We start from the raw sequence: 25,570 nt of genomic DNA on the forward strand, positions 1-25,570 counted from the left end.
GTGTGAACCTGGGAGGTGAAGCTTGCAGTGAGCCAAAATTGCACCACTGCACTCCAGCCTGGGCGACAGAGCAAGATTCGTCTCAAAAAAAAAAAGTTACTTCCTGGCTGGGCGCAGTGGCTCACACCTGTAATCCCAACAGTTTGGGAGGCCAAGGCAGACAGATCACTTGAGTCCAGGAGTTCGAGACCAGCCTGGCTAAAATGGTGAAACCCTGTCTCTACTAAAAATACAACAATTAGCTAGACATGGTGGCAGGCGCCTGTAATCCCAGCCACTCAGGAGACTGGGGCCAGAGAATCGCTTGAACCTGGGAGGCAGAGGCTACAGTGAGCCGAGATCGCACCGCCACAATACAACCTGGGTGACAGACAGAGGGAGACTCCATCTCAAAAAAAAAAAAGAAAAAAAATCTTCCTTATAGTTATGTTCAAAGTCTGTGTTTTCTATTTTTCTGTTACACGTGATCCAGATTATTCGTGATAAATTCAGAAAAAGAACAAACTTAAATGTGTTTTTGAATGTTTTATATTCTATCATTATCCATTTTCAGCATTTGTTTACTATTCCCCAAGTAATTGTAACCAGGATAGTACTTTTATTAAATTCCTGATACGTTGTCAATATTGAAAAAACTCTTCAACAGTTTAAATGTACATGCACAGTTTGAAAAGCTGGAAAATAGTAATTAAAAGAATATCCCCATACCCACCTTTCGTACCAGTCCCCAAACATCACGCTAAAGTTGACTGCCTCTTGCCAGCCCATGGACGGGAATGGGAACGCCTACGGAATATGTTGTGATACTACAGTTGATCCTACCTTCTCCAGAACAAAATGCTGCACGACCACCTCATCCTGGCCCCTTATCAAATGATAGCTTAATTCTGGACACAAACAGTTCCCACTATAAAAAGAGAGGAGGTGACCGGAAAGGAGTGCATCTTAAGCGCGTTCGCTGAATTTGCATCACCCAATCCAGCCCCGGCGCCCGGCCCGGCTCCCTAGACCTGCACCCCGCGCGCCCTCCAGCCGGGGCTGCACTTAGTCCTAAAGAAGTTGCGCTCCGATCCCCAAGCATCAGGTCAAAAGTCTAATTCATGCTCTGACTCCTCCGCCAATTAGAAAACAATTGTTGCCCATATACGTGGTCGCGCCGCCTGTGACTTCAGACGGGACGGGCCCGCGGGCGGGAAGCCTGCGGGGCGGGAGGCTGGGTGGGGCCCCCTGGCTCCCCTCCCCCGCCCGGCCGCGGCGTCTGACGTCCCGCGCGTCGGCTGCCGCGGAGCAGCGCGGGGAGCCAGGCGGGCAGCCGGCGGGTAAGGGCGACCGCGACCCGGGGACCCGTGGGGCGCTAGGCCGCGGAGGGAGAGCGCCGCTCCCTGGTCTGCAGAACCCCGCGGGGCTGGCCCTGCCCGGTCCGCGGAGCGGTGGTCGAGGGCCCGCGGCGCCTTCTGGGAGCGGGAGGGCCGGGAAGCCGGGCGTTGGTGGAGGGTGGCGTTGGGCTTCTGTCGCCGCGAAGCTGGCGGAAAAGACAGTGGCCAGCGGGCCGCCTCGCCAGGTCCCACGACTCCCAGGGAGGTAGCCACCCGCTTCCCGGGCCACCCTTTCCCCCTTCCTGACCGGGGTCCGTGCCGGTCCCCCAGGTGCGGGAAGGTGGGACACGGTCCTTCCCCCGGACAAAAACGCTGCGCCTCGGGGCATTGAACGGTTTTGTTTGAAAGGAAGCAAGATAAAAATAAGCGTTTCTCCATTTAGGTGTGAAGAAAAAAAAATGACACTCCAGTGGGCGGCAGTGGCAACCTTTCTTTATGCCGAAATAGGACTCATTTTAATCTTCTGCCTACCTTTTATTCCTCCTCAGAGGTAGGAAATCTTCAAATCGTTAACTATGATAAATATTGGATCGCTCCTAATGTAAAATGAAAAAAGTTTTCTGAGCATTAAAAAGTTTAGAAAGTCTTTGAAAATACACACACCTAACGAATTAGGTAGTATATAATGGCAATATTAAAATAACATTTTATATAAAACTCTGTTACGTGTACAGGTGAAATAACTTTTTCTTCCCTTCTAAAAGGAAAGGGGCCTATGCTTTTGATTCTGTTGATTACAGATATAATAAAGCAACAGTTATACTTTTAACACCTGCCCTGCCTTGTCTCAGGTTTTACCTTTGTTTTATTGCCCTGAATTGGAGCCATGAACTAAATAAATGTAAGTGGATAAATCATGTTTGCAGTACAGCATAGGTGTAAAAGTGTTTCATTGAGGCACTGGAACAGCAATTTAGAAACCAAAGCCAATAAATTATTCTTAGTTTTGGCCTATGTAACCGATAAATAGTTTCATTAATGTTTAATGACAATTTTACTACTTTTGGGTTCACATAAAATTAACGAATGTCTATTAAAAGTGCTGAATGTAAAAAGTATCACAACCATGTATTAGCTTTAGTTCTTTAGTGACGGATCTAAATAGTCCCAGCTACTCGGGAGGCTGAAGCAGGAGAATGGCGTGAACCCGGGGGGTCGGAGCTTGCAGTGAGCGGAGATCGCGCCACTGCACTCCAGCCTGGGCGACAGAGCAAGACTCCGTCTCAAAAAAAAAAACAAAGAACCAAGTACAGTGTTTCAAGCCAAGCACTGGCTCATTTTACCCTTGAAATAATCTACTTTTTAGTCGTTTAGTTTTAGATCCAGAAATTTGATAGTATGAATGGGGAAATGCACACGTAATAAAAATGTTGCAAGACATTTGTTCATATTCCTGGCATAAAAGAAAATCTTTCGTAAATGAGATCCTAGAGATAACTCACTAAAGTGTAGTAAAATCCCAGGAGGACTGGGAGAAACTTCAAGAAGTTTTACCTTAGCTCAGCGTCCAAATAGTCTTTCACAACTCCTAACTTGCTCCTTACCTGCCTGGATTTCTGCTCTCTTCTGTCCTTCTCTATCAGCTAAGCTAAGCTCAGTACGTTGTTTCTTACTAAAGAAAAAAAATTGAATCATCCTGTAGGGTCTTTGATCTTATTTGATCCATCCCACCCATGTTCTATAGATCGCATACTGCAACCCAGGAGGGCAAGTAGCCTAAGGTTACCTAGCTGGTAAGTGACAGGTTCTAGATAAAAATCTGGCTCTTAGTCCAGTGTTCTTTCTACTCCGTCATGCTGCCTCTCATCCTGTAGGTTTTGTTTCAAACTCAGTAACACCCTGTTTTGCTTTTTAGTAGTATTTGCAATGATAGAATCCTATATATTCAAGAGAAAGAAAGATCTTGTGTGTAAACATCTAATTTATAGATAAGACTTAAGGGTTTGCAAAGAAGAAAAAATTGTAAGTTGATCTTTTCTCCATCAGAGTGATCTGTAAGTTATGGATCAATATTTTTCTTCCTGCCAAATAAAAATTTTACCCATCCTGATCAAGTGGCTGTTAGATAGATGTGTGTATATTTGCACATGATATATAAATGTATTCTCATGTACAAATATAAAGAAAATACGGTATGTATGCACGCAGATCATTTATAATGTGCCCTAACTATGTGTGTATCCACATCTTTTTATTTTATATGTGTATCACCATAATCTTTAAGAAAATATTTCATCATTTAGTCTCTTATTTTCTTACATAACCCAGTGGTTAAAGGCACATGCTCAGAAATCAGGTCACCTATAACTGCATGATACTAACCTTGGGCATGCTCTTGATCCTCTCTGATCTGTTTCCCCATCTGTAAAATGGAGATAGTACTAGTGTCTACCTCATATGGTAGTTGTTGTAATTAAATGAGATAAAACATGTAAAAATACTTAGAACCATAATATAGTGAGAACATAATATGTTGTAACTCTGATAAGGTGCTCAAATGCTAGTTGTTCCCTATGGGAGGTCTCTTATGTTCCCTTTTACACCACACCAGACCTTGAAGAAATAAATAAATTTCCATTTGGACCTAGATCAAGATATTACCACTTATGTTATCTTAAAAATATAAAATTTTATATTGCATAATTTAAATATTGGCTATATAAAATGCTTGGAATTGGAAGCAGAGACAAAAGGAACCGATTCATCTGTATGAATCTCCCTCACCCCACTAGTTTCAAGTAAAGTTGTCCTAATCTTAAATCTTAAATTTGTCCTAATCTTAAAGTGAAACTTTTTTTTTCAACTTGTAAGTGCTTGAAGCGTAAGTGCTTACTACATTTTTCTGCCTCCTTTTGACTAAAGTGTTACTCATTTAAATTGCCCATGTACAATTGCATGATGGATTATTTTGTCACTCTGCCATTTACAACCCATGCTTTCTTACCACTGTCTTTGCTTATACTGTTCAATCCATCTAGACTACTTCCCCATCTCATTTCCTCTATGTTCACATCTTTATCTGTAGTAATTACATGGCTTTTTATATATATATAGTGTGTGTGTGTGAAAATTATCGTTACATAATTAAGATTTTTTCAATTTATGTATATAATACCTGGGTAATTTTTATAATTCCCTCATTGTTAAAGTAGAGAAACTTTTACTTGGAGGATATGTTAAAAGTGTACTATATAAAAATCAGTGTGTAGAGTTAGACCCCACTCCTGAAATGTTGCCAATTGTTAGAACAACATATCTTTGTTATTTCTAAGTCATTGCTCTGACCATGAAAAAGATACAGAGTAATAGCTTCTATCAACAATATAATATTTTACTACTGCAAGAATTCCTTTTTAAGGTTTTGCTCATGTATGGTTTACTTTTAGAATATTTAAGCCACCAGACAGAGGATAATCAGATATCAGATTATTATTAAATTTGAAAGAGTTGTTTTTTAATTCATGAGATATTCTGTCTTGTCAGAATTAATAAATTTTAAAATTAAATTTCTGTAATTCTTTTTACTTGCTACACAATTACAAAAATGTTACTTCAGTATTTAGAAAGTATTTCAAAACTTTTAGTTTTTTTATACCTGATATAATTGTATTGCTTTACAGATGGCAGAAGATTTTTTCATTTAATGTCTGGGGTAAAATTGCAACTTTTTGGAATAAGGCTTTCCTTACCATTATCATCCTATTGATTGTTCTATTTCTAGGTAAGTACTAGATTCCTTCTTTGAATAAATATAACTCTATTGTTTGTTAAATGAATTTCTTTTTAATTAATAGAGTTGATGTTACAATTTGTGTACAGTTGACTTTATATAGTATATTGATACTACATAGAGTGGATACTGATATATTGATACACAGTTGATAGATCCTACCATTCTATATGTTCAAACTTAAGTTTCAACAGGGCACTGTGATTCTTAACTCCTTTTAGGTTATTTTAAGATTTAAATGCTGTATATTTATGCATACCTTGCTGTTCAGAGTCACCAGACTTTATTTTTCATGGTGTTGTCTCTCCTTTGTTACTGTGATGTCCTAGGCACCCAGGAGCTTAGCTGTTAGAAAGGCAAATAAAAGAATAGAATCGTCAGGCTCTCCAAGGACGTCTTAGATGCAGGGTGTGGATTTGGACTGGATTAAAAAATAAACATGGCCAGGCGCGGTGCCTCATACCTGTAATCCTAGCACTTTGAGAGGCCAAGGCGGGAGGATTGCCCGAGTTCAGGAGTTTGAGACTAGCCTGGGCAACATAGCAAAACCTTATCTTTACAAAAAATGTAAAAATTAGCCAGGTGTGGTGATGTGCACTGGTAGTCCCAGCTACTCTGGAGGCTGAGAGACTGGAGGATTGCTTGAGCCCAGAAGTTTAAGGTTGCAGTGAGCTATTGCACTCCAGCCTGAGCAATAGAGCAAGACCCTTCATTTAAAAAAAAAAAAAAACAAAAAAAAAACAAAAACAAAACTGCAACATAGATTTGGGGACTACTGCAAAAATTTGAATATGGAGTGATTATATAATATTAGGGAATTTTTGTTAACTTTAGTTGTGATAACAGCATTGTTACATAACAGGGTCAGCAACCTATACAGCCTGTGGGCCAAATGCCTATTTTTGTAAATAAAGTTTTATTGGGAAATGACCATGCCCATTTGTTTATATAACGTCTATACTCGTTTTTCAGCATGTTTTAAATTTTCATGATAACTATATTTTAAAAATTAAAAGTAGACCTTTAGGTTCTTGTCAAACCAGAAGTTCCATGAGTCTTAATTATCACCATGTTTTTCTAGTTGTTGTTACTGAGCTCAGAGAGATTAAGTGACTTGTCTAAGATTGCCCAGCTACTTCTTGAAATGCCCCTTCTTGCACAGAGTATGTTTTCCCTCAGAATTCCCTCAGAGTTGTTGTGTTGTTGGTGAAATAGGATTTAGAGAGGCAAACTTGGGCCCCTAACCGCCATCTTTGACACTGTTTTGTGAGAAAATGTCTTCTATGTTCCAAACCACCAACCTCTCAAATAGAATCCTCTTTATAAAACTAAGAACATCTGGCATGAGAAGGGATGGTATTGTCAAAAACAGAAAGGTATGAATGGTTTGTGCCTCTTTTCAAAATGTAAATATTTGTCTCGTGGTACATTATTAATGTTATGGATTGAATCTCTAGCCATATAACTAGTCACAACAAATCAGTAAAGAACAATAAGGAAAACCAGTTCCAGTTCTGCCACCAGCTAACTAAATGACCTTTGAAATGGCTTTTATTTTTCTGGGTTTGATTTATTCATCTTGTGAAATGAAGGGAGAGATGGAAATAATCTCTGCAGCTCCTAATTTTGTGATCTTCTAACTCTAAAATTATCACAAAAATTTGTACTGAAAACTGTCACTTATGTAAGGGAGGAGAGTTGTAGTGTAAGTTCTTTTGGTTACATTAGAAACAAACTTGGCTGGGCACGGTGGCTCGCCTCTGTAATCCCAGCACTTCAGAAGACCAAGGCGGGCAGATCAACCTGAGGTCGGGAATTCCAGACCAGCTTGGCCAATGTGGTGAAACCCCATCTCTACCAAAAATACAAAAGTTAGCCAGACATGGGGGCGCATGCCTGTAATCCCAGCTACTCAGGAGACTGAGGCAGGAGAATTGTTTGAACCCGAGAGGCAGAGGTTGCAGTGAGCCGAGATTGCGCCATTGCACTCCAGCCTGGGCAACAAGAGTGAAACTCCGTCTCAGAAAAAGAGAAATCAACTTGAACTCACTTGACCAAAAAAGGAAAAATTTGTAATAAAATTTGGGATTGTTGCAGAGTAGCCCAAGGAAGGAAGGAAGCCAAATTCCAGGGAAGGATTAGTACTTGGAACTGAAGTGTCCTTTTCTTGGCCATATGTTTTCCCTATATATACTTCATTCTTTTTTATTATGGACTCTGATATTCTGTCTATCGCCAAGGCAGTAAATGGGTACAGCACAGCTGCCAGGTGTTACCATTCCAGACATATGCAAGGATTAATTCATCGTCTCTGAATCCCAATTCCAAATCAAAGGAAAAAAATTGGACCAGCTAGCACCAGGTATCTACTCCTCATCTCCTATAACCAGGAGAGTCACCAGGGAGAATCATGACTGCTGGCTGAAGCCTGCATCTTTGAGTAAACAGGGTAATTAATTCCCAGAGAACAAGGACATCATGGATAGTTCAGGCAGCCAGATAGGTGCTTATCCTCTAGGTCTCCATCCAAAATGGAGTAATGACACCTACTTTCATGTTTTAAGATTTAAATGCAGTAACATATGTAAAGTGCAGACTCTGATGTTCCATTGCACAACAATGATGTAAATAATGCAAAACCAGTGGATTACTCGTGCTTAATTTATATTTTACTTTGAAATTTATTTCCTTTTTCTTGGTTATCTCTCTAAGTAAGGTAACTATTTTTTATACATTTTCTTTTTATTTTTATGTATTTATTTATTTATTTTTTGAGATGGGGTCTCACTCTGTCACCCAGGCTGAAATGCAGTGGTGTGATCTCGGCTCACTGCAACCTCCACTTCCCGGGCTCCAGTAATTCTCCAGCTGCAGCCTCCCAAGTAGCTGGGACTATAGGGGAGAGCCACCAACCCCTGGCTAATTTTTGGGGTTTTTTGTGGAGACAGGGTTTTGTCATGTTGCCCAGGCTGGTCCCAAACTCCTAAGCTCAAAGCCATCCACCTACCTTGGCCTCCCAAAGTGCTGGGATTACAGGCATGAGCCACTACACCCAGCCAAATAAGGCAGCTATTAAGAAGTATTTATAGTCTTAGAGCCAACACTAACTGAGTGTGTGCATACAAGTGTGTGTACATGTGTGTGTATTTTAGTTGCTGGTAAGAGACAGAATGGAAGTGGGAATTTCAAGAGTATGTTCAGTGTTAACAGAAATGCATCCCAGGAATTTGAAAATTTCCACAACTGATGTAAAATTGGATCATCTTCAGATGGTTTATAGAAAATTGACTATATGTCACATCCTTCCCTTATTGTTGACTCCATTCCATCTTTCAGACATAGTTACCTTGTTAGTATACAGGTGATATATTCTACAGGTAGGTTTACATGACCATTTACATTAATAAACCTTTTTAATATTATTGGTTAATCTTCAGCTTTTCTGCATAGTGGATCCAGGAGTATTAGTCCCATTTAATTACCAAGGATGATGCATCACAAAGAAGCATAACAATCCTTCATAGTACTCACTATCTGCCTACTCAAAATAAGTAGTAAATATATATTATCTTTGTTTATTGGTTTTTTTGTAGAGGTTGGCATCTTACTACATTATTGAGGCAATCTGAGAAATGACAAAGGGGAAATAGCCATTAAGATACAGGAAATTTTCTAAAGATCATTTAAGTGACTACTTTATATAACTATGCAAATAAATTGGAAAACCTAGATAAAATGTATAATTTTGTAGAAAAATATAATTTACCAAATGAACACCAATAGATATAGAAAATTTAAGCTGACTAATTTATATAGAAAAATTATAGAAAGTTATCAAAAAGGACCCCTATTTCAAAAAAAAGCAAAAAACCAGATAGTTTTATAAGAAACCCTACTGCTTTCAGAAAACAGATATTACTACTGCTTCTTAAACTATTCTAGAATTTAAAGAAAGAAAACTTCAAATTTTACAGAGCTAGAAAAAAGCAAGCTCTAGAAGTGAAAATAAGTCAGAACAAATGAACTGAATAGTGTATCAGATTGATATATACAACACAGAGAAAATAATTACTCTTGAACATAGTACTCTTAACTTTTTACCTCCCTGGTAGGGTACATTTCAAGAACCAAGAGGATTACAATGAAATCTGAAACTTTATAATAGTTTTGTTGTTGGTAATTTAAAAGCTGTTTTATGTATAGTGTAGCATCAAGCAAATGAGTACGTTCATGGTATTGGAAACTAAGACTTTCAGGAATAGATATGGCATACAAATATAAAGTCAAAAATTAAGAATTTTTTAAGTTTTAGAGTGATTTATTTGGGTTTTATTTTGGAGTATGGAAATGTGGAACTAGACAGAGGTGACAGTTGCACAGCATTGTGAATATACTAAGCACAACTGAATTGCTCACTTTAAAGTGTTTACTTTTATGTGATATGAATTTCACCTCAATAAGTTAAAACATAATTTTGTTAAAGACATAGGAGTCTGGCTTTGGTCATAGCAAAACAGATTGTATTAGACTATTTATCCTTTGTTAAAAATTATGAACCCTCAATAAAATACGAAAAAAGGTATTTGAAGGCCTGGTAGAGCAACCAAAAGCAGGCAGAAACTAGAGGGAAGTCAACCCTTAAAAGAAGGGAATCATACTGGTTGTGATCACATTTATATAGCCTTTCTTCCAACCGCTTTCCAGTCATGTGTCATAGACAACTGTATAGAACTCAAAGCAAAAAGACACTCTTACTGACAGAGGTCAGATAGATTAGAAAATAAAAGGGGTGTCTAAGAAAGGAGAGAACCCAAAAAGGGAACCCCAGAATCCACATGTAAACTCTTCTCAAATTCTTGGTTGACTCTTGAACCATGGATGTATAGAAAAGATTCCAAGGAGCTCAATGGAAAAGGAACAGCCAGTGGAAAGCAGCAAGGCTGAGAAGAAATTTTGGCTGCTGGCCACCAAGGAGAGACAGTTTGGAGTATGAGCCTCATCACGTTAGAGGGGCTTGGTAAAGACCTTGAACCTTTCCACTAAAATCACAGAAGGGCTGCTCCTTAGGAATAGAGACTATATCCCAGGAACTAGAAATTTACTATAACTAAGACCTAAAGCAAAACAGACTTATGCTAAAAAAGGATAAAAATCAAACCTCTCCAAACAGCTGTAAACTGTACATCAGCAGTCCCCAGCCTTTTTGGCACCAGGGACCAGCTTACAGGTTTTCCATATGCAGGAGCAGGGGATGGTTTCAGGATGATTCAAGCACATTAAATTTGTTATGCACTTCATTTCTATTAATATTACATTGTAATATATAATGAAATAATTATGCAACTCACCATAATGTAGAATCACTGGGAGCCCTGAGGTTGTTTCCTGCAACTGGACATTCTTTTCTGGGGATGATGGGAGATGGTGGCAGATCATCAGGCATTAGATTTTCATAAGGAGCGTGCAACCTAGATTCCTTACATGCGCAGTTCACAGTAGGGCTTGCACTCCTATGAGAATCTAATGCCACCACTGATCTGATAGCTCGGGCAGTAATGTGAGAGATAAGGAGTGGCTGTAAATACAGATGAAGCTTTGCTCACTGGCCTGCCAATCACTTCCTGCTGTGCAGCCCAGTTCCTGACAGGCCATGGAGCAGTACAGGTGCATGGCTCTGGGGGTTGGGGACCCCTGCTGTACATAATCTTTGCAAGGGCACATGAATATACTAAACTCTGTTCACCAAGATACCCTATATTCTGGGCCATAAAACAAGTCTCAGTAAATACAAAGGATTGAAATCCTACCAAGGATTGGAATCATATAGAGTATGGGGGTTTTGTTTTTGTTGTTTTATAGAGACAGACTTTTGCTTTGTTGCCCAGGCTGGTCTCAAACTCCTGGCCTCAAGTGATCCTCCTGTTCTCAAAATGCTGGTATTACAGATGAGAGCCACTGTGCCCAGCCCCTACAGAGTATGAAAATAGAAATCAGTAACAGAAATCTGGAAAACCTATACATGTTTGAAAAATTAAACAACACTTGTTAGTAATCCTTGGGTCAAAGAACTCACAAAGGAAATTAGAAAATATTTTAACTGAACAATAATGAAAATACAATATATTAAAGTTTGTAAGATGCCATTAAAGCACTGCTTAAAGGAAAAATTGTAGGTTTAAATATTTATTTTTTAAAAAGGTTTAAAATCAGTGATTTTAGTTTCCACCTTAATAATATCTACTCATTATATTGAATATTGACAGTGAAAAAAATAATATTCACTCAGTTTTTTAAAAAAGGTTAGCAGATTAGGGTTTAGAAGGAAACTTTCTCATTCTGATGAAGTTCTACTAAAATCCTCAAGCTAGCATCATACTTAAATATCAAAGGCTTCCCCCATAAGATTGGAAACAAGGCAAGGATATTCACCCTCTGTTTATTCATTTAAGTAATAGATGTCTTAGCCAGGATAATAATAAGTCATGAAAGAAATAGAAGGCATAAAGATTGCAAAGAAAGAAGTAAAACATCCTTATTTGCAGATGACACGATTATTTATATAGAAAATCCTGGCCTGGCACAGTGGCTCACTCCTGTAATTCCACCACTTTGGGAGGCTGAGGTGGGCAGATTGCTCAAGCTCAGGAGTTCCAGACCAGCCTGAGCAACATGGCAAAACCCCGTTTATACCGGGAAGTAGAAAAATTAGCCATGCATGGTGGCTCATGTTTATAGTCCCAGCTATTCAGAAGGCTGAGATGGGAGAGTTGCTTGAGCCTAAGAGGTCGAGGCTGCAGTGAGACGTGATCACACCACTGCACTCCAGCTTGGGTGACGAAGTGAGACCCTGTCTCAGAAAAAAAAAAGAAAGAAAAAGAAAGAAATAACCCTAAAGTATCTATAATAAAGCTATTATGTCAAAGAAATTAATATAGTGGGGTCACAAAATACAGGTGGGTCAGCGCACAAAAATTCAGTATATCAGTAATTGTATTTCTATACTATAAGCAGTAAACAATAGGCAAATGACATTTTTAAAAATTCCTTTTCTAAGTACACCAAGAAGCCTAAAAACCTTAGAAATAACTTTATAAAAGAGGCACAACAGCTCTATACAGAAAAGTACAAAAACATTGCTGAAAGAAGTTAAAGAAGATCAAAACAAATGGGGATTTTTTATCAGTTGGAATACTCAATATTATTAAAATGTTTGTTCTTCCAAAATTCCGTGGACTTAACACAGTCCCAGAAACCCAACAGGCATTTTTGTAGCAGTTGATCAGTTGCTTCTAAAATTTATGCAGACATGCAAAGAACTCTCATAACAGCCAAGAAATCTTTACAAATAACAAAATTGAGAGACTCACTACCAGATTTCAACAGTAAAGGGGAAAATAAAAACAGGTTAGTGGGCTTTATCTAATCAGTTGAAAGCCTTAATAGAACAAAGATTGACCTCCTCTGAGCAAAAAGAAATTTTGCCAGCAGATTGCCTTTGGACTCAAACTGTATTTCTTCCCTGAATCTCCAGACTGCCAGTCTACCCTGCAGATTTTAAACTTAACAAGCCTCTACAAGCATGTGAGCCAGTTCCTTAAAATAAATCTCAAGCTCGCTCTCTCTCTCTGTCTGCCCCCTGTACCACTCTTCCCCATACACACACACACACACACACACACACACACACACACACACACATACACACACACACACACACACACACCCTCTATTGGTTCTTTTTCCTTGGAGAACCCTTACTAATACACCATCTTAACTAAGTAATCAAATTTAGCATCAAAAAAGTATGAGACAAAGTAACATTACACAGCATAAACTATGAGGGATTCTTGGCAAAAGTATTAAACCTTGTCCAATCAAGTATTTGTTTTATTTTATTTTTACTTTCTGAGGCCTGGCAGAACCAATCAAGTCTGAGTTCTAGTTTTCTAAAAATACAGGAGTTAGAGAAAGAAATTGGACTACACTTCAGACAAATTCAGAATATGAGAACTTTCTTTGTGCTGATTTATTTATTTTTTAATATTTAAAAAAAGAGACAGGGTCTTACCATGTTGCCCGTGCTGGTGTCAATCTTCTGGCCTCATGCTATCCTTCTGTCTCTGCCACCCAAAGTGCTGGGATTACAGGTGTGAGCCACCACACCCAGCCAGAATGTAAGAACTTTCTAGAAAACAGTTGGCCTGGCACCTTTTTAAAAAAGTATTGTGTGTCAAGAGACTACAGAAACATAACTATATGTAATGAGTATCCATTATAAAGTTCTCAGTTTGAAAAAAATTCTATGAAAGACATTTGGGAGACAAATAAAGCAAATAATCCAATTTAAAAATGGGTAAAGGATCTGAATAGATATTTTTCCAAAGATGATACACAAATGATCAACAAGCACATGAAAAGATGTTCAACAGCATTAGCCATCGGAGAAATGCCAATCAAAACCACAAAGAAATGCCACTTCACACCCACTAGGATGACTATAATCAAAAAGATAATAACAAGTGTTGCCGAGGATATGGAGAAATTGAAACCAACATACACTGCTTGTGGGAATGTAAAATAGTAAAGCTGCTTTGGAATACAGTTTGACAGTTCCTCAAAAATTAAACATAGAGTTACCATATGGCCCAGCAGTTCATCTCTTAGGTATATACCAAGAGAAATTAAAACATGTCGATATAAAACTTGCACATGAATGTTCATAGCAGCATTATTCGTAATAGCCAGAAAGTGGAAACAGCTCAATACCATCAACCAATGAATGGATAAACCAAATGTTACCACATTCATACAATGGAATATTATTCAGCCATAAAAGTAATGAAGTACTGACACATACTACAGTGCAGATGAACCTTGAAAACATTATGCTAAGTGAAGGAAGCCAGACTCAAAAGAGGAGATAGTGTATGATTCAATTTATATGAAATGTCTAAAACAAGTAGTTCTGTAGAGACAGAAAGCAGATTGGTGGTGACCAGGAGGTGAGGGATGTGTATAGATTTTCTTTGTGGGGTGATGGAAATGTTCTGAAATTAGATAGTGGTAATGGTTGCACAACTTTGTGAATATACTAAAAACTACTGAATTACACATTTTAAAGAGGTAAATTTTTATGGCATGTGAATTTTATCTCAATAAAGCTGCTAAAAATAAAATAGTAGTCAAAATGGCCCCAATTTTGTAACTGGAGTCTCCTTTTGTGGCAATAACTCTTACCCAAGACTTCTGTTGGTCACATGAAAGGGGAGCATTCAAACTTGTTCATACTTCCAGTGGCTTTTGAGACATCTAAGGCAGATGCCTTCCCTAGTACATACAAGAATCCAAGAACTAAGAATGCACTAAATGTAGACCCTTATAAGCTGTTTTCTATTTTCCACTTGAAAGACGTAGTTTCCCGGCATCTGAAACTTCCCAGAACTTCAGCATCAAAGGAGCAGCTATATGAACATTTCCAGTAGCAGCTGCCATCTTCTAGTCGGGAGGAGTGTATGCCACCACAGATCAAATCCCACTTTAGCAAACCTGTGCCAGTGGAAATTTCACTGTAACCAAATATTTTGAAGATCTCAATCATTTAAAGTAATAATATGTAATAAAATGCTAGTATAGTAAGAGAAATGGGATAGTCTCTTAGAATTGACTAGTGGGATATGACATCTGTCATTGTCAATAGGCTGAATTTTAGTCATCTTAGAGACAAAGTGTAAAGGATAATAGTTTGCAGTGTAGTTAGAGATGAGAAACAATAAAATGATATTAAGTACTAGATTAATGATTTAAAAAATGCTATAGTAATTCAAAATTTGCTACTAGTGTCCATTTATAGAGCACCTACTTTGAGCATGAAAACTTCCTGTGTACTGGAGATGGAATGACAAAAAGATCGCCTCTATGTAAAGTCTGTTATTTAAAAGTTTGGTCAGGTATTCTAAAATGTTAATAACAAGTTTATATACTTAAAAGCCAAAAGTAATCTTTTATTTTCTTCTGTAATAGATGCTGTGAGAGAAGTGAGGAAATATTCCTCAGTTCATACCATTGAGAGGAGCTCCACCAGCAGACCTGATGCCTATGAACACACACAGATGAAACTTTTTAGGTCTCAAAGAAATCTTTACATTTCTGGATTTTCACTATTTTTTTGGCTGTAAGTAAAAAAAAAAAAAAAAAAGTAGAAGCACAGTTTAAAAACACGATTTATGCTTCTCTTTCTCGTTTTGTCCACCTTTACTGTAGGTTTTTTTTTTTTTTTTTTTTTAAAAGAGAGACAGCCTTTTGCTCTGTTGCCCAGGCTGCAGTGCAGTGGTGCCTTCATAGCTCACTGTAACTTTAAACTCCTGGGTTCAAGTGATCCTCTCTCTTCAACCTGTCGTTTCTAGGACTACAGGTACACACCACCATATAGGGCTAATTTTTAAATTTTTTGTAGAGATGGGGTCTCACTATGTTGCCTGGACTGGTCTCAAACTCCTGGCCTCAAGTGATCCTCCCACCTTGGCCTCCCAAAGTACTGAAATTATAGGCACAAGTCACTGTACCCAGCCTACTTGTAGATTTTTTTATAACATCTTTGTAAAAGAATTCAGATGATATACCCAAATAACAAACAGTAGTTAGCAGCTTGTAGGTTTGCAAAGTCCATAAGGCCCTGAATGATCAGGCCCCTACCTCTCTGTGGAGGCTTGTCTCATACATGTCTCTGACATGTACAATATATTCCACCCTTACTGACCTTCACCATTTATTCATTCATTCCATCTTGCAACAAATATTGATTGAGTTCTGTAGTGTACCTAACTCTTTCCCGTTTTAGGGTCTTTATACAACCTATTCCTTTTGCCAGAACACTCTTTTCTTTCCTCATTTCCTGGCTAACTCTTACTCATCCGTTAGCCTCTTTCTCAAAGCCTTCTGTGGCCATCACTACCCACAAACTAGGTAGGTCTTCTCTTACAGATGCTCAAAGAATGTATATATACTTCATTTTCTAGTGTCATTCCTGGTTGTAATTAAATACTGTTTAAACTTTTGCTTACCCAACTAGGAGCTAAACCCCCGAGGGCATGGACTTTGCTTTTTTCTGCTGCATCTGCAGTGCCTAGCAGAGTGTCTCAACACTTAGCAGTTCCTGAGTAAAGGAATGTCTGCTGAATGAATAATTGAAGATAGTAGTCACTACTTCTAACAATGGCAGTTACCCATAAACAGATGTGAGCAAGCTGTTCTTCAGCTTGATTGACCTTACACAATGTTCCTTAAATAGCAGAATTTGAACTGGGCCAAAAAAAGAATTCTCTTCCTGGCCCTGCCACACTAGATGAAATTTTCCTGTTTCTACTCCTCCAAGCTAAAGCCTTCTACAGGAAAACAAATAAGTACCACTGAACCTGTATTCTAAGTGCTGGTCTTCTAACAAAGATTCCAAGGAATGAGACATGGTCCTGTTTTTACTAAAAGACTTGAATTTAAAAAAATAATGGGTTTTGCCTAAACATTATCTGGCACCACCACACCTATACCTAATGGGGAGTAATTTGGCAATGACTGTTTTAAAATAAGTTTCTGATGATTGGCCAGTAACACATTATTCTGATTTTTTTTTTTCTTAGAGTGTTGAGACGTCTGGTTACGCTTATTACTCAACTGGCGAAAGAACTGTCAAACAAAAGTGTACTTAAAACTCAAGCAGAAAATACTAACAAGGCTGCCAAAAAATTTATGGAAGAAAATGAAAAACTAAAACGGGTATTTAATTTTCTTTGTAAAAATTAAATGTTGTTAGTGTTCCCAAGGAGTAATATATTTGTTTTCAGCATCTAATATATTTGTTTTCAGCATCAAAAAGAGCATTTTTATATTGTATAAGCAGAAAATGACCATAATTAACAATATTTTATGTAATGATTGTTTCAAGAATAGTTTTACTATTCTTTAGAAATGCTTGTTCCCACTAATATTTTCACTATTGTTTGGATTTGCTTTTTCTCCATAGTGGATTAATACCATTGGACCTATTTTCTGTGATTTAAGGCAAAAATAGTATTCTGGGAATATGAATTTTAATTCCTTCATTACCCTTAAGTTTACTTTATAATCTAAAGTCTTTATAACTCCGTTTCCATTTCTTCTTCAGTTAAAGTATTTTTAAGCCTAGATTTTAGTTTTCTTTTAAATGATTGGTTTACAGAAAGCAGAGAAACGTCATTGATGCTAGATTGATAATTTCACATAATATTCGAAATATTTAATGTTATTCCTTTATTTTCTATCCTTTGATCTCATTTCACAGTGGTAAAAATAAAAACACAGTCATCAAAGCTTTGATTGATACGTGATAACTAAACTCGAAAGCACATAGCCTTGTATTTATGGAACAACTGATCATGTACATATCTTAATTTAAAATTATACACATCATTTTGGAGTAATGATTTGTAACCATCAGAACACTGCTTTTTTTCCTCTTCAGTTGTTTTTCTCTTATTCCTTAGCTCTAAGAAAATGGAAAGTGTTATTTTTCCCATACATACTATAGTTAATACACTTAAATTAGTCTTGCCCTTTTTTTTAAAAAAAAAAAAAAAAGCACCCTCCTCACAATACTTTTGCAACTTTTCTCTTGGAATTGTTTTCAGAACCATTTACCCATGCAAGGAAACTTATGTCATGATTACCAATTCCTTGACCCTGCATGATTTATTCTTTCTGTTTGTTTGTTTTCCTATCCTTTGGTACCATGCTATTCTGATTCACTGCTTCCTGCATAGCTGTGACCCAATCAGTGGCGGCACAGATATGCTGGGCTAAAGCCAGTACACAGTGGGGAGAAAGTCTGTGAGCGGGACATAAAAGCAGTTGTCAGTGCCCAAAATATAACTAATTGACTAATAAAGTGACCAATAAAGGCCATAAGTGAGAATGTAGAAGATGACATCTATTTCAGGGTGCTTCATGTAGGTTTTGAAAAATAAGCTAAGGAAAGATAAGCTTGTGAAGACACCCCCTTTGTAATGTCCTTTCTTCCTTTCCTCCCTTTCCTCACCTTCCCTCCCTTCCTTCCCTTCCTTCCCAGACTGATCTCAAACTTTTGGCCTGAAACAGTCTTCCCACCTTGGCCTCCAAAAGTGCTGGGATTAATAGGCAAGAGTCACCACGCCCAGCCATACCTCATCATTCTCTATCAGAGACACATTTTCCATTGGAAACTGCATTACCCTGACATCCAAGAGACTTAGGTGCTAGTTCCAATGTGTGACATAGCACAAATCACCTATGTTAATGGGCCTCCAAGTTCCTTAGCTATAAATAATAGTTAACATTGTGCCAGGTATTGCTTCAAGTGCTTCACAGTAAGGTTTTTAACTGTTAATTTTCACAAAAGCCCCATGAATTTGGTATTGTTATTACCTGCATTTTATAGACAAGGAAACGGAGGCACAGAAAGGTTAAGTGACTTGCAAAAATCATTCAGCTAATATGTGACAGAACTAAAATTTGAACCTAAGCAGCCTGACTCTAGAATCCACATTCATAACCACATTATTTTGTGCCCTCAACTCCTATGTTATCCGATAGAACAATTTCCACGTGGTACCTGTGACCCCTTTCTGTTCTGATATTCAGTTAAAGAAATGAAATAATTATGAAAAACCAGTTAACTTTTAATTTTGCTACTTCAACGTGATAGAGCTTTACTGTGCTCTGATTTTTTTTTTCCAGCCACGTAACTTACCAAGGTTGGATAATTTGGATGAGACAGTGAACACCTGTGTTGTTGTAGCTGGTGGTCATTAAATTTCAGATTTCAGGGTTCTTGGTCTTTCTCCAGCGTCAAGTTACACATCATAAATTTAGGCAAGTTTACAGGTGCAGTAGTGAAAGCTTATTTACAAGACTTACACAAATCCAACTTTTCCAAGTCAATGGCATGAAAATTCAAGCAGTCAGCGAAAACATTCCTGCAACTCAATGATTCTCTTCTAATTTGGGTAATCACTGGAGATTTTATGAACTGAATTCAGTGAAGTATTAGCCGGACTTGTTTTCAGCTTGAAGTAGGCAACAAATTAAAAGGGATTTGGAGAATTTTTTTCTTGTGCTGCTCTTTACAAAAAAAAACTTTTTTTATTAATTTGAGAAGATATGAGGCTCCTTTAGTTTCAGAATGTACTTCAGTCCTCCTGTCTCCAAAAAATAGTCCTTGGGATTATATAATATATGCATTAGAGCTTTAATTCCTCCTTCTGAGCTGCCTAATCTCTATATAGCACAGTAGTACTGTATTTGGTCTTGTGCTACAGTTTTTATGCTCGTCTCATCCTTTCTACTAGATTGAAGTTACTCGAAAGTCGAGACCATGTTTCTCTTACATTTTTATCTCTTACAGCACCTTGCATTGTAAAATATTTGCATGTAGTCATTGCTCAGTAGAACTTTGTGTTTTGTTGAATATATGGGCTTACATTAGAAAATGAATCACCCTGCAGTAGAAATTCCTCTCTTATGTCAGTCTGTTTAAAATTATCCTGTGTTCCTTTTTTACCTGACAATAGAACCTGTCAGTATCAAGTTGCTGCCACTGGCCAGGTACAGTGGCTCATGCCTGTCATCTCAGCGCTTTGGGAGGCTGAGGTGAGACGATTGCTTGAGGCCAGGAATTCACGACCAGTCTGGGCAATATAGCAAGATCTCTGTCTCTACAAAATATATATATTTATATGTTTATATATAATTTTTTTTAATTAGCCTGCAGTGGTGGCACATGCCTATAGTCTCAGATACTCAGGAGGCTGAGATGGGAGGATCACTTAAGCCCGGAAGGTCAAGGCTGAAGTGGCTATGGGTTGCACCACTGTACTCCAGCCTGGGTGACAGAGTGAGACCCTGTTTCTTAAAAAAAAAAAAAAAGAAGTTTCTGTCTCTTTATTTAGTCTACTGACGTACAACAGTATACATATTAGGTTTTTCAAACATTTACTTTGTCTTTCTTGGTAATTTAAATTCTTTGTTATTTCTTTAAGTCAGCTTCTTAGTTCTGATGATAATTATAGTTTCTGTTCACAATACAGATTATGAAATTTTTACTCCATGATAATTTTATTTTGATCAGTTGTTTTACTATTTGGATCTTAATTGTTCTTGCCTAGAAAAGATAAGCTGCAAACACTAACATTTTTAAAACCAGAATCAATTTTAAAATACAAAGAGCTTTATAAAGGATTAATGGAATAAAAGTAATTTGGTAACTATTCAGTGAAAATTAGAATTTTCCAGCTGTAGAAATGGCCATCATTTCCCACTTACCCATCTCCACTCTGACATATTCTTCTCTTACAAATTTGTCTGTATAAAAATAGGCTGAGTAGATCGCTCTACAATCAGAACATAATGGTTTTCTAATTAATATCATCTTCAGAACTGTTTTTTTCCCCTTAGATTTACATTTCTCATTAATTGATGGAGAAAGACTGACATTATTTACCTAAATACTTTTGAGAATATTATTTTAAATTCTTATGTTCACTTTAGAGATTTCAGCCATAATAAGAAATCTTTTTTGTGTGTTTGCCAAATATTAAGTTTCTGTTAGCAAAAGTACATTGTAGAAAACTATAAAATTCTGAAAAGGACAAAGAATAAATTATAGACCAGTAATTTTAGATAGGCTACTCAGCTCATTTTCTGTAAGAACGTCTGGCTATTGCAATTTAAGCTTAATTCTTCCTATATCTCCCTTTTGCAATAGATTTTGAAAAGCCATGGTAAAGATGAAGAATGTGTTTTGGAAGCAGAAAATAAAAAACTAGTACAAGACCAGGAGAAACTGAAAACTGAATTAAGGAAGACTTCAGATGGTAACTTTGTGTACATGTGAAAAAGTAAAAAGACTAGCAGGATACTTTATGCTGTACACTTCACTGTTTTTCCTAAAACAAAACTAATGACTAAATGTTCTTCTAAGATACCAAGAATGACCTATTTATAAATTCTTGTTCAAATATGAAGATAAAACATTGTGTCAGCCAAGAGAAACATGCTCTGTTATACAGAAAAACATGTAGGTGTTTAAGATCTGTGTTGTAAATACAGATGTTCTTGCCTTAGCAAAAGAGCTGTGTTCCTAAAAAGTTGTTTATAAATGTGTTTTTATAAAATGAATCACATTTTTCCATCATCGTATATTCCTCCTCTCAGAGAAGCAATTGCAGGGGAACAGTTTTCTTACAAGAAAATGTATTGTTTATTTCAAGCACTAATATATTCTACCTGTTAGACATAAGGAAAGCGTTCCTTGAGAGAGACAGGTAGGCACAGAGTAGGCAACAGTATCTGGGATGTCAGCTAAGAATTTGAGTGTCTCCTTCCAACATAACATTGCAGTGTAGGCTTGAAGTGGAGCATCCCAACTCCATTTCCCTGAAGGCAGCGATTTCTTCTACATTAAAAAAAAAAAAAAAAAAAAAAAAAAAGTTTTGCTACTGTTTTTTTCTTAGTCAAAGAACAAATTATTTTTGTTGCATCTGCATAGCACAGCAAAGTAGATACCCCAAATTCAATGTCATCCCAGAAAACTCTGAGTGTAAGTTTGTGGCTTGACGCTTTGCAACATTTCTGCATACAACAGATAGGTTTTTATGTTGGCCAGACACTGAGAAACCTCACCATCAATTGGTGTTAAGGTACATTGTTTGGAAAGGGTTTACTTCAGTCAGGATGTATTTGAATTTGAGATGGAAAACATAAAAATAAAAGCTAATTCTGTAAATAGAACAAAAATCCACCGGAGAATATTTATGTGATACAAAATGCTTTAGTCACGTTCCTACTTTTTACTTCAAGTGAAAAAAAGAAGACAGTTCAGAAGCAATAAGTTAAAAAATAAATTACCCTTATAGACAAAGTGGTATATTATGTAGTTGGCATAGTGTAGCCCAAAATTCAAGAATCTTTTAGTTGGTACTGTTGCCTTTTCTGTAATTCCAAAAGATTTAGAACATGATCTACAAATGTTATTGTTTATATGAAAATGAATTTAAGTTACCTACCATTTACAACAGACATTTCAGAAGAGAAACTAGTGTTCTTTTTTTAACCCTGCATAAAATATAGCTACTAATTCTTTTGAAGAATGAAACCATCTATTTCCAAAACACAAAAATATTGCTTCAAAATCCTGCTTTTTTCTGTATCCACCAAGAATCTCTTTTCTTATGTTATAAGCAGGGTGGTACAAAACTAAAAGAGACGAGTGTATATGTACTATACTTTTCTTAACCCTGCTCAATTTAGTTTCTCTTTTCATCTTTCAAAAATTCCAGCTCTGAGATATTTTGAGCTTTAACTCTTTAAATCTGGCATAAAACTTAACTTAGTATTATATGAGCATTTCTTTAAAAGACAAAATCAGATTTTAGAGAAAATGAACTCTTTGACAATGTAAGCATTGTATTTACAATCTGATAACAAGTGATAGCAGCTTCTGTGTTTCAAGTATAGACTGCAGAGATACTTTCTAAGTGAATTAGTGTTCAGGTAGAGGCAGATTTTACCTGTTTGAGTGTGTCCTGTTTGGTTCTGGCAAGATATATAATATTTTATGAACACGTTTTATTTGCTCTATGTTTTTTTAAAAACTAACATTTGTAATGACCTTGAGAAGATCAAAGTTCCATTTCTAAAGAGAGTGTTTCCTTGGTCATGTTCTGTTGACCTAAACCAGTTAAATTCAGTAAGGTAAGAACTAAGAAAATATATCAATTAATAGTGCATGATTTGGATGAATTCAGTGGTACAATACTTTGTGCACAGTACCACTCAAAAATATTCACTGATTTCTAAATATTGAGGGTGTTAAGGTGACAAGGCTTAAGAAAGATTTAGAAAGAGATCTTATATTTGAAAATTGAGTAAAAAAGCAGTGTTTTCTTTTTTTACAGGAAAATAGAGTGTTTTCCATGTGAATTTTCTTATCCTTCATGTTACTTAAATCTAAGTGAAACATTTTCTCCCAAGTGTATTAGTGGAAACAAAACGTAAATACAAATATTTATTTAAGCTAGTTAGCCCAAATTTTTAAAGTGGCATTCTGTAGGCAGCTACTAAGAACACTCTATCAGTTGTGGCAAACACCTTCAGGTTTTAACCTCCAACTCCTATTTTGACCAGAGTTTGTAAACTATTAGCGGTGCTTCCGTGCAGTAATATCACCCTAGCACAGACATTGTATTTAGTGGAAAAACCTTCTGATTTCCAAGGAGATTGGCTTTAAAGGCCTCTTCCAGGAAAACTACTTATTTTCATAAATGAATACCTTCCTTTATTCTTTTTTTTTTTCTTTTTGAGATGGAATCTCACTCTGTCGCCCAGGCCGGAGGGCAGTGGTGTGATCTGACTCACTGCAAGCTCCGCCTCCCAGGTTCACACCATTCTCCTGGCTTAGCCTCCCGAGTAGCTGGGACTACAGACGCCCGCCACCACGCCCATCTAATTTTTTTGTATTTTTAGTAGAGACGGGGTTTCACCATATTAGCCAGGATGGTCTCCGTCTCCTGACCTCTTGATCTGCCCACCTTGGCCTCCGAAAGTGCTGGGGATTACCGGCGTGAGCCACTGTACCCAGCCTCCTTTATTCTTGTAACTAGAAATATGTAGCATTCAGTCATTGCATGCATCCAAGCAATGATAAAAGTAAATATGGTTTAAAAAGTGATTGAGCTGCATGTGGAAATGTCTGTTCTTCATTCTTTTAGGAGCAGGAATACATATAGATATAAAAAGCATGCCATATTTTACAAGGAATTCTTAGGGCTGCCGATCTTGTAATAAAGGTTGAATTAGCAGTGTATGTCTCCTACATAAAGGAAAAGAGAAAACAGTAATTGGGGGAAATTTCTTGATGATGCATTTCTTCTCTTTGTTTCCTGCTTTCCTTTGTTCCTTCTTTGTTTCATCAGCAATTTTGTTTGTTTGTTTGTTTGTTTGAGACAGAGTCTCACTGTTGCCCAGGTTGGAGTGCAGTCATGTCTTACTGCAACCTCAAACTCCTGGGCTCATGCGATCCTCCCACCTCAGCCTCCTGAGTAGCTGGGACTACATACGTGCACCACCATGCCTGCCTAATTTTTTAAATTTTTTGTAGACACAGGGTCTCACTTTGCTACTTCATCTGGTCTTGAACTTTGGCTTCAAGCCCTTCCTCCTCAGCCTCCAAAAATGCTGGGATTACAGGCCTGAACTGCTGTGCCTGGGCCTCATCTATTTTTAAAAGAACTTTTCAAGTAATTCATTTATTGTAAAGTCATTTAATGTGGAGCATAATTAACACTTTCCTTAAAAAGTATGCCTCTTGAGGATAAAGCAAACTTTAAATAAATTTCTTAAAGTATATACTAACAAATCAGAAACTGAGTGTAAAGACCTATTATGGGTCTCTAAGTATTAGCAGCATACAATAGACATACTAGATTTGGACCAGGAAATAGAACCCCCCCTAGTCCTCTACTTAAAATAATGATAATTAAACTCTCTTCTTGGATAAATGCTTTCATATCACCTTGACTTAACCTTGAACAAAACTAAAATTACCTTTTACAGACCAACTTTAATACCCTTGAAGAAGTTAAGTTTTTTTAACCTTTTATTGCCAGTTAACATGGGGACCAGATAGTGAAAAGTAGCTGAAGTGCTTTTCAAGAGAAATTGGAGATCAAGACAAGATAGAAAATTACAGGGGAATTGCTGTTCTGTATACCCAAAACCCTAAATTCCTGCCTCTTGAGTGTTAAGAATAAGACATAAGCTTTGTATACAAGTTTAAAACAATAGGATTTCCAGTTTCGTACAAATGAACCACATATTCATCTAAAAATAAATTCTAAAAGTTTACCCTAAGCATGTTTTACAGTGGTAAATTTTTATGGACATGAACTCGGTTATCTTTTACCTACAGTTATATCAAAGCCACCAGCTTATTTTAAAATTATTAATGCTTAAAAACAGTTTGCTATTTTTGGTCATATGGTTTTTTTTGTTTTTTGTTTTTTGCTTTGTTGCCTTTTAATGCACTTTTGTGATTGAAATAAGAAAAAAACATACTGTTTCTTATTTGTTTTCATGTCTGGAAGTTTCTGCTTCATTGACATCTTTTTCCCTTCTTGTATCAACTGAAAAAAAAAAAAACTCCGCATTAAGAAATAATAGTATAGTTTATTTGATGGTTGTGCCAATAGGCAATATATAATTAATAGTATTTTAATTACTTAAAGCAAATAAAACTCATGACCAGCCCTTTTATTTAGGTAAATAAAGGATTTATTAGTATTTATTAGTTCACCTCTGTGTTATTTTCACGTACTGATGTTATTGTCAAAACAGAAAAAAGGGTTTGCTCGCTATCAGATTGCTTTTCTTGGACTAATATGTAATGGTGATATTTCATCCT

General features: G+C 37.0%; 1 protein-coding gene and 1 non-coding gene across 5 annotated transcripts in view; both read left to right on the top strand.

Moving 5' to 3' along the window:
* Positions 1-1,263: 1,263 nt before the first annotated feature.
* BCAP29 (B cell receptor associated protein 29) overlaps positions 1,264-25,570 on the top strand; it is a 43,083-nt gene continuing 18,776 nt past the window's right edge. For 2 of the 4 annotated variants that reach the window (XM_015134620.3, XM_015134623.3), the window contains exons 1-6: positions 1,264-1,319; positions 1,759-1,866; positions 4,997-5,097; positions 15,127-15,277; positions 16,740-16,875; positions 20,876-20,984. In XM_015134620.3, the coding sequence (XP_014990106.1) occupies positions 1,775-1,866; positions 4,997-5,097; positions 15,127-15,277; positions 16,740-16,875; positions 20,876-20,984 (589 nt within the window). In that variant the 5' untranslated portion in view covers positions 1,264-1,319; positions 1,759-1,774. Of the gene's footprint in view, positions 1,320-1,758; positions 1,867-4,996; positions 5,098-15,126; positions 15,278-16,739; positions 16,876-20,875; positions 20,985-25,570 lie in introns of those variants that run through there. The other 2 variants (XM_077994758.1, NM_001266565.1) reach the window with 2 other exon arrangements.
* Positions 23,845-23,988, top strand: LOC114677293 (small nucleolar RNA U109). The gene has a single exon (XR_003728571.1). It is a non-coding gene; the product is annotated as a small nucleolar RNA U109 (small nucleolar RNA).

The sequence above is a fragment of the Macaca mulatta genome, chromosome 3, assembly GCF_049350105.2.
Source record: "Macaca mulatta isolate MMU2019108-1 chromosome 3, T2T-MMU8v2.0, whole genome shotgun sequence".
Lineage (NCBI taxonomy): Eukaryota > Metazoa > Chordata > Mammalia > Primates > Cercopithecidae > Macaca > Macaca mulatta.